The sequence below is a fragment of the Hippoglossus stenolepis genome, chromosome 10 (genome assembly GCF_022539355.2).
Source record: "Hippoglossus stenolepis isolate QCI-W04-F060 chromosome 10, HSTE1.2, whole genome shotgun sequence".
NCBI lineage: Eukaryota > Metazoa > Chordata > Actinopteri > Pleuronectiformes > Pleuronectidae > Hippoglossus > Hippoglossus stenolepis.
Window position 1 is genome coordinate 5375224 of NC_061492.1, and position 14071 is coordinate 5389294.

Genomic DNA, 14071 nt, shown 5'->3' on the forward strand with positions numbered 1-14071 from the left:
CGATTAGTAGTTTGATATATTTATGAAAGTACAAATTACAGAGTGGTCGATCAAGATCATGGTGGCAGCTGATCAAGGATCTTGATGGTGGATCATGGTGGGGGAGGATCCTGATGGTGGACTATGATTACAACCAGACTGATTGATATACAATAAATCTACTCACACATTCTATAATTACTGACAATAACTCCTCAATTTCAATTGTCATTGCTGCTCCATTCATCTCCATCAGACAGTTTTCTTATGTATAAATACTTCAAACATTGACACACCTTTCCATTATGTTACAAACTGTTTCTTCTAATCATCGTTGTAAATATTGTTATTTTGTTGATGTTCTCAGTTATATGCAGCATCTATTGCATTTTTGTCCGTCCTTGGAGAGGGCTCCCTCACGTGTGGCTCTCTCTGAGGTTTCAACGTTTTTTTTTGGTAGTTTTTCCTGACTCCTGTTGAGAGTTAAGAACAGAGGATGCCGCACCTTCTTAAGCCCGATGAGGCAAATTGTGATTTGTGAAAATCAAATCAATCATTTAGCCCATAGTGCTCAAGGGCGACATCCTTCATCAACGCTTCCAACAATGATTAGAGGAGAGAGTTTATAACTTAATGGAAAGGTGTGTCAATGTTTAAAGTATTTATACATAAGAAAACTGTCTGATAGAGATGAAAGGAGCAGCAATGACAAATTAATTGAGGCATTGCCAATCTATAGAAATACAAATTGATTTATTGATTGATTGATTTATTGATTGATTGATTGATTGACATTTCAAGTCTATCCTCGGTTTTCCAAATTAGTTTTTTTTATATAAATATGCAACACTTAAAAACAAAATCCTTCTGATCTACTTGGCCCTACTGGGCTTCCGTAGTTTCATGATACCGTCACACACTTGCAGTTGGACCGGGACCAGCTAGCAGCAGGGGAAAAAAACAATGGCGTCGTCGGGCTTGTAGCTAACGGTCGCAGCTCGAGCTCCCTCGCCGGGTTTGAATCGTGCCGCCACAGCTCCGGGGTGCACTGTCTCTTTAAGCTCGGTCGGCCGCTCCGTATCGATCGATCCTCCATTTTCCAACACGCAGCGGCGGCGGTGCGAGCAGAGCTCCGGCGGCCAGAGAGCGAGCAGAGCCACCCCTCTACCTGGAGAGGAAGCCGGGGACCCGGGGGCAGCCATGGCAGCGAACATGTACCGGGTTGGAGGTAAGCAGGCGGCGGGGTTGGTTGGGGGGGTGGTGGTGGACAACGTTTCACCGGCCGCGGACGTGCGGTGGGTTTGTTTTATGGCGGACTCGCTATGATTCGCCGCGGGTGTTTTTTTAAAAATGTGTTTACAGAGCGTGCTCCGTCTTTTTCCTTCCCTTCGTTTATTCCCCCAACCTCCTCCTCCTCCTCCTCCCCCAGCCTCACTGATGATGATGGCGAAGAAGAGGAGGATGGCGATGAAGAGCAGCGGTCTCCTCTCGCCTCGTTTCTTTCTCTCGCTCTCTCTCTCTCTCTCTCGGGCTTTTATTGTTGTAACTTAGCCCAAACCCCCCAAAACAACTCCTCCGGCGCGTGGATGCAGCCGAACCTGACGTGCGTTGTGTTTCTATACGTGCTAAGTTGAGCTGGAGACGCACTGAGAAAAGTTTCGGCGTCTCTCTTTACACAATAACATCCACTCGAACCTGCAGACTCCCTGAAGACTGGCGGGGAGGAACTGATGCTTCTGCAGGGAGAGAACAAACACCCCCACCTTAAAAAGTTAAAGGTGACTTTTTTTTACCTCCAGGAGCCGAGATGGGGAATAAAAATGAAGCCAGAACATAATTAAAGATGATTTTTTTTCCACACATCTTTAACCAGGGTTTCGGCTGCTTTTTTTTTATTCAGGCAACTCCAGTTAATACCTAATTAAGATTCCAGTTTCCCCCTCCCACTCATTTTCTGCTTATGGTGCTGTGATTCAACGCAGCTTAAACATAGTAGTGGTTAGTGTTTTTTTATTTTTTATTTTATGCAGGGGTGGGTGGAGCAGGGGAGAAAATAAACTCATCAGTGCTGCAGGATTTTCACTCAACGTGAGGAAATTGCCGTAATGTTCCACGGCAGCTGATTTCCGATGCGCGTTGAACTCCGGGCGATTCGCTGGGCGTGTGTGGTCGTTTTCAGACGTGACCTGCGGGTAAAATCCGGACAATTGGCTACGGAGTTTCCCCAGAGTTCACCTTTCGGAGGTTTTCTGCGCAGACGCGTTCACAACAGCAACAAATCCTCACGCGTTATTCGGGCGAGAGGTGGAGCCGGCAAAGGAAGGATGTGACGTATTAACTCCGCTGCAGAGATAACGTGATTTTCTTAACACACACAGATGCCGGTGTCGGCCCTTATCGCCACAAACTCTCCTGACATCTTCGTCGGCGTCTTCTACGTGTGAGACACCTCTTTTTCACAAGAGGATATTTGTTTAGTTATTGTCTATTTTGTTTGCGTCTGTCGCGCGTTGGAAGTGTCATTAACCTCTCCGCTCGCTCGCAGTGCACCTTCTCCGGAGAAAATACGTGGGAGCTTTGGAGTTCGGTGCATGTCTGAAAGCAGTTTTCCAGAACTTGACCTGCCAGCCCCTAGTAAATGTCTGGAATATGTCCGAGTGAGAGCATGTGACAACACAACATGAACATGTTCGGGTGTTGGATGATGTTTTCTTTCATGTGACGAATGCAAAACTGAAAAGGAACCATATAGAATACAAAAATACCTCCGGATGAGAAGGCGGCGCCGTACACGTAGAAGATTTCCAACAAAGATGAGATTCAAGAGCTTTTGGTGATGAGGCCCAACATCAATGTGCTGTAAAGAAAAACGTGCAGCGGAGTTTATGTCATGTCCTGCCTCCCGCATGCTCTATGCTTTGAATGCATCTGACCCAGAACACATCCTGCTACGTTCTTTATATATAGAAGGCAAACTCCCAAAATTGTCTGGACCCAATTTTCTGCTCATTTTCCTTAAAAAGGAGCTTATAAATTTACCAAAAAGTGTTGTAGGACTGTAGATTACAGGTGTAGCCTGTGTGAGCTGGTCAGTCTCCTTTTCCATCAACTGCATTCTTTCATTCAAGTATGTTTTTATATCATTGTAGTTTGCTGTTACCTCTGCTAAAAGGTTATGTTTTAGGCCCTGACCTATTTGTCTGGTTGCTTGTTGGTTGGTTTGTCAGCAGAATTGCACACAAACTACTGAACAAATTTCTATTAAAGAACCTATTCAATTTAGGCTTGGATCTGGGCAGAGGGATGGATCCAGACCTCTTTATTGCAAGATAGGTTGTTTCTTGGCATCTTCCAGGGAGTAATACGTGGATCTTGATGGATATAAAGGTGCATTTTGGTGAAGCTTGATTGAATGCGCTCAAGTCAGTGCTTTTGTACTTCTTCCTGTAACGAATGGGAAGCCTTGTTTATTTTTTAGTCATGTTTAACTGTATCCAAGTGTATGCATGTCCAAGAGAGAGGGAAGCAAAACATGAGCGATTCATTACATTTTGAAGATGTATTTATATACAACGACTGACAAAACAGTGTCTCCTGGTACCTGCAGCAAAAATAGCCTGTAGTCTACGTCACTGTCCTCTTATTCAATCAAACGAAACAAGGCCTACCTGAGTGAGAACAGGATTACGTCCAGAGCAGGGCACAAACTTAACACTTCACCAGCCAAATGTTGGTGAATTTGTTCCGTCTCCTCACTCTGTCAGCCTTTCACAGCGCGCCACCAACCAGCCGAGCTTGTTTGTCTTCTCTCTAGAAAGGTTATTTGCTTGCAGAATAGTAACAACGAGTGATTTATGCTAATTGTAGCTTCAGGATGGTGTGTTTTGCTCCCCGTGCCGCAGCGCTCTGCAGTTTCAAATGAAAGTTAATTTAATCAAAATGAATTAAACAATTCACATTAACAGCAGAACATTGTTCTTTTTGATCAAAATCACACATACAAGTCATTGTTCGCCTTTGGAAGGCAAAATTGAAACATTACAATTTAGGCCTACTTGTTCGCTAACTGAAACTAATCTGAAAACACAAAAATCACATGACTCAGTAAACATAGTGTTAAATTGCTGCTCCACAGTCGTAATTAATATAAAAAACACACAGAATTAAGGCCAAAAATCAGTCTCACAATTGAGGGAATCTTCTCCTGAGACCAGTTCAGCTCACGTCAGAACAAAGCAGAGCCCTTGGAAAGATGGCCGCCACTTTGCAAGACAATGCAGGATCATCTTGGAAAAGCAATGACTTCCCTTGTGAATGAACCCTGGACAAAAGCCGGCTTTGTAGGCCTTGATGTCTTTGTTTTTACCGTGCAGGCCACAAGCCATTCTTCCGGTGCCTGCAGCACTTCTTCCGTGTACTTTACCCCACTCATGGGAAAGTAGAAGCTGAACCATGAGTCTTATCATCTTAAAGGTGGAAAGGGACGAGAAACGAGCGCAGGCTACAGAAGTTTAAAAGTCTGAACCTGCAAAGAGTCACTAGGACTCGCTGCAGATTTATTGCTCAGGGAGAAATGACTCTCATGAGACAATGAGAAAAGAAATAGTTTTGTTAAGATCTGGATTTGAACACTTGAAAGGATATGTTCTCAATGTTGGAACATGTGCTAAAACAACAGCTTGGTGCCCTTATGAGCATTGAAGCAGGTTTTGTTTGGTGCAATTACTCCTAATGTTCACACTGGTCATTAGAAGATCTCATCCCCATGCACTATTACTGAAAATGATATAAAAACAAAATCCACAGTCATCGTTTGTGCAAAGATGTGTTCCTGCGTGTATCTGAAGGTAATATCAGGCTTTAGCTGGCGTTTGGGGTTAAAACAACACAGGGGGCCGTGCTGTTGGGGGCGTGGTGCTTGATGTACCACTGAGACGTGAAATAGGATCCACAAAGTCCAGTTTGAGCCACAGATCTGTGGATTCTACAGCTTCTCTGATGCCAAAATAGTGCACAGCTGTTTATAGTACTGTGAGGCAAGTCTTTACAAACTGGAGCGTCATCATTGTGGTTATTTCATCTTTTGTCACAATGATTAGGTCAACAGGAGAAATACAGAACTGACATTACCATAATCTACTACAGCAAGCGTGCATGCATTTTGTATAATGTAGCACTCGTGCTTTGCTGCAGCTTAAGTTATGGCAGGTAGGGTTGTAGTCTTTGATATACAAGCACCAGTGTTACTTTCAGAAGGAGAAAAGTGCTTCATCTACAGCCTTCCAGGATTAATCCATTATTTTTGCCATCAGGATCAAACCTAGATCACAACTTTGAACTTGCCCAACCTTATGGAGGCTACCAGATCTAACTTAGATCCTGTTCAGACCTGGTATTAACATGTGTGGACCGGTCAAAGTTCATAACTTCTCTGCTTTGTCCTTTAGTTGCCACTTATGAGCAGATCTGAAATGATATGAAAATGATGTTTCTATGTGTGTGTGTGTGTGTGTTGGTGGGAGAGAAGGAGAAAGTAAGAGAGCAGAGCCAGGAGAGTTGTTGCCGTTCAGTGCCCTGAATGCAGCTCTACTATGAAATAAGATTTTACCCATTTGAAAATAAAGAAAATCGATATGTGGCGGTCGGTGTTTATATTGTGGTGGTGGCCACAAATAAATCAATGTATGGGAAACACTGAGAAGAGTACAAATATTTTCATTTCGTAGTGAAACTGAAGCAGGTCAGAGCGCGTAAGCTGAGGAGGCGGTTCTTCAGTGTGGCCCAGGACACAGATTCACACAGTTTGAAGAATGTGTCCACATGCGTCCCAGACCACGTCTGAGTGGTCTGATCTCAAAGGCCCCATAAACACCTGGTATTAACATGTGGTTCTTTTGATCCGATCACATATGCAAATAAATCAGACATCATTTCTGCTCTCGAACGTTGTTTTTACACTGTCTGAGAACACAAGTGTGTGCGATGTCACTTTGTGTGTGTCGGTGTCCGCGCAAGAGAGGGAGCAGTGAGAGAAGCGCTGATTGAATCTCGTGCAGCTGCGTTGTGAATAAAGATTTTACTAATTTAAAGTATCGATCATTATGTGGTGATCAGTGTTGATATTGTGGCGCTGGTTACAAACAAATCAAGGAGAAGAGAAAAGATACGTTTGATTCTTAGTGAAACTGCAGCGGGCAAGAGGACGTCAGCTGAGTAGGACGTCCTTCAAATGTGGCCCAAGACGGATTTGCGTTCACATTGTTTAAAGATGCTCCCCATCTCTTAATAACCGGTGTATACAGCAGAAGTGATTAGAGGGGGCATGTTTTAAGACTAAAGTGAAAATCGTTGCACCTAACTTTTAAAATTCATTCTGTTCCAAGGCTGCTGGCCAGTGAAAGCTCTTACGCAAAATGTGCTTTACGTCTTGTGGTGTTTACTAACTTAAAAAGTGACTAACTTTGGTGTCAGCGCCCACATTTCTTTTGGCTGGTGAGTGCCGAGGATTTTCTCCTCGCTGCCCGTGATGATTCAGAACCTGCTCAAAGGTGTTGCAGTGTTTACTAATCTACAAACTGACTAACTTACAAACTTTGACAGCGCCCACACTTTGTTTGGCTGGTGCCTGGTGTTAATTGCCCACGCTGGCAGTTGCTTCTGTCACAGATCTGGTGGGTGCACACTCGCGGCAGAGTGAAGATCTGAGGCTTGTTTCGCTGTCATCCTGACAAACACAGGGACGGTCACTTTAACAGATACATGACGGCTATTAGAGACGCGGGCTGTTTTCAGACATGACCTCCGCGTAAAATACGGAGAATTGTCTACGGAGTTTACCCAGAGTTCACCTTTCACACATGCACAAGGCAGCGGGAGGTTCTCTGCACAGATGCTTTCACAACAGCAACAAATCCTCTGCATTATTCAGGCGAGAGGTGGAGCAGCCGGCTGCAGCAGACGCGACGTATTAACTCCGCTGCGTAATTCACGTGATTTTGTTCTCAACACACAGACGCCGGGGGCTACTCTTATTACCACAAACTCTCTGGGCATCTTCGTCGGTGTCTTCTATATGTGTGTGTCACCACTTTTTCACCGGGAGATATTTGTTATCTTTATTTTTGTATACATTTTTGCAGCCGTCGCGTGTTACAAGTGTCATCAACCCCCCACACACACCCTCTATGAATCCAGCGGGGGGTCCACTGCTGTGTTCACACATCGACTTCTCCTGGATTTCTACAGACATTATTCTAGGTGGCCCGGCGGATTTGTGTTCACACCTATCGTCACATTTCCATTGATGCCTAACTGCACAGTGCACGTACAGTTTATTCATAGCAATAAACAGGCTTTGCTGCGAGCTCTAGCTGCCTAGTGGCGTCTTAGCAGGACCACTGTTATTTGGAATTTAAGATGTTTGTCCAAAATGCTGAAATGGTTGTTTGAGAGGGTGGTTTTGTGTAAATCTTACTTAAATTTGCTGCTTAATCCAAGTTTAAACAAGTTTAAATGAAATCAAGTCAATCTCTGCTTAAACATCATTAAGCAGAACAAATTGATATATAAAAAAATGAGTACTTTATGTGTTGAATGAAGATTATCTCTCAGGTCAGAAGAGAGTGTGCAGAGCATTACGTAAAAAGACATTAGTCTGCGAAGTAGACGTTCACTGACTTCATGCAGGAAAGACGAGAGGAATCGATGAATAGATAAACGCTTATGTCTCATTCTGAGCAGAGGTGAGCAGCTGTGTCGAGGTTTGATCAGGGAAAGTAAGTTATATCAAAGTGTGAAAAAAGAGGTGCAAGATTGATTCAGAAGATGAAATCACCTGCCATTGCCATAGAAACCTCCTGAGTCATCATCTCTTTCCACGGTTGCCGCTCACAATGACAGACACGCCCCTCAAGAACCCTTTCTCACTCAGTCAGGTCGAACGTGACGCTTCTCTAACGGGTTGAACGCGACGATCTTTTATCAGGTTTACCCGTGTGCGAGCTTTGAATTGGGGTGTGGGCTGTGGAGTGGGTCTGTGCGCGTGGACGTACGTGGGCAGATGTTCACGTTCTCCGTTTCCTGCCTCTCTGTCTCCCTTCTTTTCTGTAGCTTCTCAGCCCTTCTCATTATACTGTTTATAGACACCACCCCTGTACTTACTAAGGCTGCGTAAGGAGCCTCAGTAATTTCTGAATCCCAAATTAACTGTGTCTGTGATGAAAATTGTCAAGCGCATAAAATTGGCACTGGAAATTCAGATTTGAGACTTAATTTTTGCAGTTCCTGTATGGTACCTGTAGAAATGTTTGTGTTGAGATTACACTAAGCACTGAAGTATTCGGAAGGTTTGGTGTTTTTGTTGTAAAAAGCATAATTCACAGAGATGAGGGTTGCTGGGGATGCTACCTGTCTCAAGCACTGGGTGTACAGCCATGAGACTTCGCTTGTGGCATTATACATATTGCATGGCAGCAAGGGAGGGGGGGAAAGCAGTTTCACTGAAGCCAGCAGGAGGAACAGTTGGTTCTCTCAGGTGATCACCAAGCATTGGCAAATAGTCTGACGATTCTGCAGCAGAGGGATATACTGCAGAGCTGAAAAGCAACAATCATTTTCATAATCAAGTGCTATTTTTAAAGTTCAAGATGTTGGAAAATGAAAAATGTTCAGTTTGCAAATATATTAAATGGAGAAAATCTGATGAATTGATTTTCTAAATAATTGCTTGTTAATTATATATTAATGTATGAACGGCAGAATCCATAAAACCAAATATCTGCAGCTGTAATTCATTGTGTATAACTCAAAGTTTCCAATGAATAGTTTTCAGCATTTCGAATAATTCTAACATTGCACAAAAAGCAGACCTTTGAGAATAGATGAAAAAATCATTTTGTTTAATTTATCATCTCGCCCAGTATCAGTTATATCAGTTCTGACAACATTTAATATATTAAACCAACGTGAATCGTTCAGACCAGGGTTTGAATTATACGACAACTTAGATTATCCTGAAGTTAGTTCACGTAGAACACAATGTCTGAATCGGGTCTGTTTTATTGACGGGCTAAGTAGTTGAGATGTGAACCCATTAGTAGGCTATTTGTGTGTATTGGGCCAGAAGGGCTGCAACCACTGTTTATTTCCTTGATTCATCATTTGGTCCATAAAATGTCAGAAGTTGGTCAGAAGTGCCGGCTGTAATTTCCCTCAGCCCGAGATGATGTATTCAAATTGCTGGTTTTAGTTTGCCAACCCTCCGAAACCCAAACAAACTCAGTTTATGGTCTACGACAGACAAAAGCTGCAGATTATCACATTTGAAAAGCTTTAACTGGCAAATGTTTGGAACATTAGACCCCAACAATTAATCCTTTTATAAAAAATAGTCGCAGATTGATTTTCTGGTTCCAATTAGTCCTCCATTTCGAATTTTAATTAGTGCACCTTTTGTATAGTTTCATTTCTGATGTTTCCTCTTAATTGAAGTGTCTTCCTCGTTTGTCCGTTTACGTCTCTGTGAAGTTGTGCGCGTATCTGTGCGCGTGACAGCCTCCGGTCTCTCTCTCTCTCTCAGTCTGTACCCAGACTCCATCAGTTATCTCATGTTTTCTCTCTCTCTCTCTCTCTCACATCACTGACTGTGTCTCTCTCTCTCTCTCTCTCTCTCTCTCTGGCCTGGTTTGAATCAGCCCAGCAGACTCTCTCTTTTGGGGCTCGGTAACATGCCTTGATTGGCTCGCACTAAATTCGACTGCACTGTGACGTCACAGGTCCTGGAGCCAGCGGATTGGCTGACGCGGGGAGCGGGGGATGGAGAGCATGAGGGTGGATGGGGGGGTTATACGCGGATCGAGGTGGCGGGAGGGCTGATGGGAAATGGAGAGACGGAGTGACGCTGCTCAGTGCCTACAGGCCCTCTCCTCTCTCTCCTCTCTCTCTCTCTTTCTGGTGCTCTCATTTTGAGTTCCTCCAGCTCGCTCTCTACCAGGTCTCAGCTCCTCACATGGTGGAAACTCCAACACGCAGTCCCATCGCACTCTTGACTGTCACTTAACCGCTTTCTTCCCCCGGTTTTCTCGCTGGAGGGGACACAACTTGAACTTAAAAGCGATTCCATTCCTGGTAACATAGGTTCCAGAGCCAGGAAAAAACGAAGACGGCCTTCTGTGTCCTATATCCCACATTTACTTTAAATGTACGGAGAGACGTGGCGTCACTAACCCCCCCAAAACGTGTCTGTATGTGTGGAAGCGGGTGCGAGTGTTTGACATGTGGTTCTGCTTCAGTTTGAAATGGTCGCGATGCATTTTGGCTCTTGAGTGACGGGTCCCTCAGAACTGGCAGAATGTCATCATGTCTCTCTGTGGTTTGTCATGAGACCCGTTCCTGTTTTTTTGATCAGGGGTCTTTTGAACGTTGACATTTTTATAAAAATCTTAATATCGACAGGGAATATTTGAAAAGAACATCTCAGTGTCCCAGGTCCAGTCGATAGTGTCCCGCTGAGCTTTCGTTTTTTAAATATACATATATATATATAAAGATTTCCTCATTTGTTTTCGTATAAATCTATATTCAATCATTTGTATTTTGAACAGTTTGCCAGACAAAATAAGCTGCAGGAAGATATGAACATAAACTCAGGAACCTGTCAAATACTACAGGGTAAATAATTGGTTCAATTGACAAAGACATCTTCGTAATGTTTTATTTTACTGTCCTGCTATCTCCTATTAATTTATTTAAACCTTCATGGAAAGAACCACATAATTTGACAGTAATTACAGGAAAAATTATTTTAGGTCAGTGAATTGCTACAGATTAATTTCCATGTTAATTCCAGTGAACATTTATTTTTTTCTATGTAAATAATAGTCTTTGTTCATGCTGCACTTCTTGTTTGTTTGTTGACATATTCCTCATTATGGCCTGTGCAGCTCATCTGCTGTGACCTGAATAGAAGTCATAAGAAATAATTGATACTTAACCATCTGATCTCTCCTCCCTATTTTACATATAATTAGTATCAAATTGTATGTTTGGAATAGATTAATTAATGAATATAAAAATAGATTGACGGATGAACCATATAAGGTTTTAATTGTTACTTGCAGCCTTTATTCATAGGTGAGCTTTACTTTATCTTTTGCTTTGAGACACTTTAAGTTCAGTTCACGTCTGCAAATAATGGTTTTATTTTCATTATCAGTTAAATATATTGATTATTTGAATAACTGTAAAAAAAATTTACTAAAGAAAGGAAAAGGTGCTCAATTAATTATAATTTACTGTGAAGAGAATCAGCGAATCCTCACAAAAAAGCCGGAATCATCAGAAGTTGTTATTCTTGCTTGAGAAGTGAATTTAATGGTTATCTCATAATCAGATGTATTGGATCATTAGGCTGCTAAATTACATCCTTGCTTTGTGTCTCTTTTAAGATAAACCTAAAGAAAATTGCAGATTACTCATCTGGTGATTTACTAATCGTTTCAACAACTAATTGATTAGCTCTAATCCAGGTTGTAGCTTAAGATGCCCTCAACCCACTTCAAGAGTATGAATAACTTTTTCCTGCACATTTATTTCAATATCCAGTCTGACAATCCCAACTGGTTCTAAACCCGTTTGTCTGACCCCTCACCTCCGGGCTGCCGTCTCTCCAGAACACGAGCAAGTCAAATATCTTGTCTTCATTTTCTGTCTCTGCGCCGCTCCATTTCAAGTTGGCCTGTTTGATATTCAAGCAGCGGGACGACGATGTCACAGAAGCAGCGGAGTCTAGTAACAAGCTGGTACAGGGTGAAGAGTAGATGGGCGGGATGCGACCATCTCTCCCCGTCTCATGGCGAAGCTCGAGCAGTGAACGTGTTTCTGCGGTCGCCAGAAGAAGCTGTCATAGAAATTAAACTCTACATGCTTTTATAAACTGCTGCTGCTGCTGCTCTGGTTAAACCACAAGAGGAAATGTTAAGTTCTCAACATCTTTATACACTTGATCATTCAGTGCGTGTAAAATATTTAATTGAGTTACCGTCATACTGGGACAGTCAGCAGGGCATCTGCAGGTCAGGGAAAGTCGTAAAACCAGTGAATTTACTTCTGAAGGCATTAGAAGGTATTTAAAAGTCTTGAATGTCATTTTCCAAGGCCATGAATATTTTTTCCTGCCTACTGCAGACGATCACATTTAGTCATAACTTTTTCTTTTTCTCTTCAATATACGTTTGTTCTTTCATGCAGAAGGTGGTGGAGATATAAGTCTTATTTTTAGAAATCATAATCACTGTCGAATCATAATGGGCGAGATAAAAATAATATAATTATTAAATATAATAGTAGTAATACATAATTCTATTCATTGGTTTTGTGTTACTTATCTGCCTCAAGGTTTTGTTAATTGATTTATCATTTCATGTAGAATTATGGTTATATACAGGTGATGTGGTTCAAACTAAAATATTCCTACATAATTAAAATTACTGACACTGAATTAGATTCAGCTGAAACAAACGTAAATCAATTTTATGGGATAGAAAATGACTTTTATTAATAAATCAGTTGTTTCAGTTTTCAAGGATGATGCCAAACATTTTCTGGGTCAATTAGTTGTTTTGGTGTTTTTACTGTTTGCAAATTGAATATCGTTCAGACAGGACGTTTCAAGGTGTCGCATTAGGCCTCATTTTACAGTCAAAACAAGTTCTTAATTAACCAATAAAAAAATGATCTGCCCATTGAATCACACTGAAAACTAGAACAGCACTCAGAAGAGCCCATATCTCTGCCAAGGCCCAACACAAATTCAATCATGATGCACCAAATTGCACAGACTCAGCAGTTTGATCAAGATCTCTGCATCATTTCTATCCCAAAATGTTGAATAACAGCCTCTCTCGCAATGTTAAGAGCAGTGAAAAGAATTTGCTGGATCCACCCATTCGTTCGGGTCCATGGCAACAGTTAACCAAGGTTCAATAAAATCGGTTCAGCTGTTTTTGCGTAATCTTACTAAAAAAGCAAACGTGCAAACAAACGGCTAAAAAGGGTTAGTTTCATCCAAAAGAGAGATAGATACCAGACTTGACTACAACAGCTTTGTGCACAGTTTAAAAACATTAAAGTGCTTGAATGTTTGGCATTTCACAAATATCAAAATAGCTGTCAAATTAGATTTATAAATTTCCTCTAAGTTTAATATATTATTATTATTCCCTGATGTAGCTGTATCTATATCCTGGAGCTATCTGTGGAAGAGGGGTCGACAGACAGATGCTTAATAAAGTGTCAGTAGGTGAACTTTTTCCTTTCAACTCTGCCAGTAATAGAAATGCGTGATAGATTCGGATGTAAGTGCAGGTCCTGGGTGTTCTAACACGAAGGCTGAAAGCCCAAACCAGTTAGTGTTGGACGCAGCGTTTGCAGGAAATAAAAACACGAGTTGGTGTGGGTCGCGGTTATGCTGGTGGAATTTTGGACAATGCTTTTGGTCAAGAAGGATGTGGGGCCTGAAGGCGCGTCGGGGATGGGGAGGGGGGGATGTTCGGGGTGAAGGGAGGATAGCTCCGGCTCCAGGCAGCCGACCAAGTGTGGGGTATAATCTGACAGCACTCAGCCAAGACACATGCAGGGCTAAGACCAGGCACCCTACCAAGACCGGGGCCTGTGGGGATATCCTGGTGAGAGCTAATCCTCCAATGGGCCTGGAGCAGCGCCAGGAGCCACTCGCACACGCACACACACAAATGCAGACACGCATAGTAAAGCCACACATGCGCGCTAAAGCTTGTGCATTCGCCCATATACACCCACACACATGCAAACACACCGTGCATGCTAACAACACACATGGGGGGTTGGATGAACAGAGGAATAAGACAAAGAAAGCATGGTGTGTGTGTGTGTGTGTGTGTGTGTGTGTGTGTGTGTGTGTGTGTGTGTGTGTGTGTGTGTGTGTGTGTGTGTGTGTGTGTGTGTGTGTGTGTGTGTGTGTGTGTGTGTGTGTGTGTGTGTGTGGTCAGACCTCCCAACTACAACTGAATCTTGACGTAGTTCAATATGTTGAAGATGTCTCAGTGGATTGATTAAG

The 14071-nt window shown here is 42.6% G+C and overlaps 1 protein-coding gene across 1 annotated transcript in view; it reads left to right on the forward strand.

Annotated features, from left to right (window-relative positions):
* Positions 1 to 897: 897 nt before the first annotated feature.
* The window catches only part of mta1 (metastasis associated 1), a 40743-nt gene continuing 27569 nt past the window's right edge, over positions 898 to 14071 (forward strand). Inside the window, exon 1 of the mRNA XM_035168802.2 lies at positions 898 to 1207. Within this exon, the coding sequence (XP_035024693.2) occupies positions 1180 to 1207 (28 nt within the window). The 5' untranslated portion in view covers positions 898 to 1179. The remainder of the gene's footprint in view (positions 1208 to 14071) is intronic.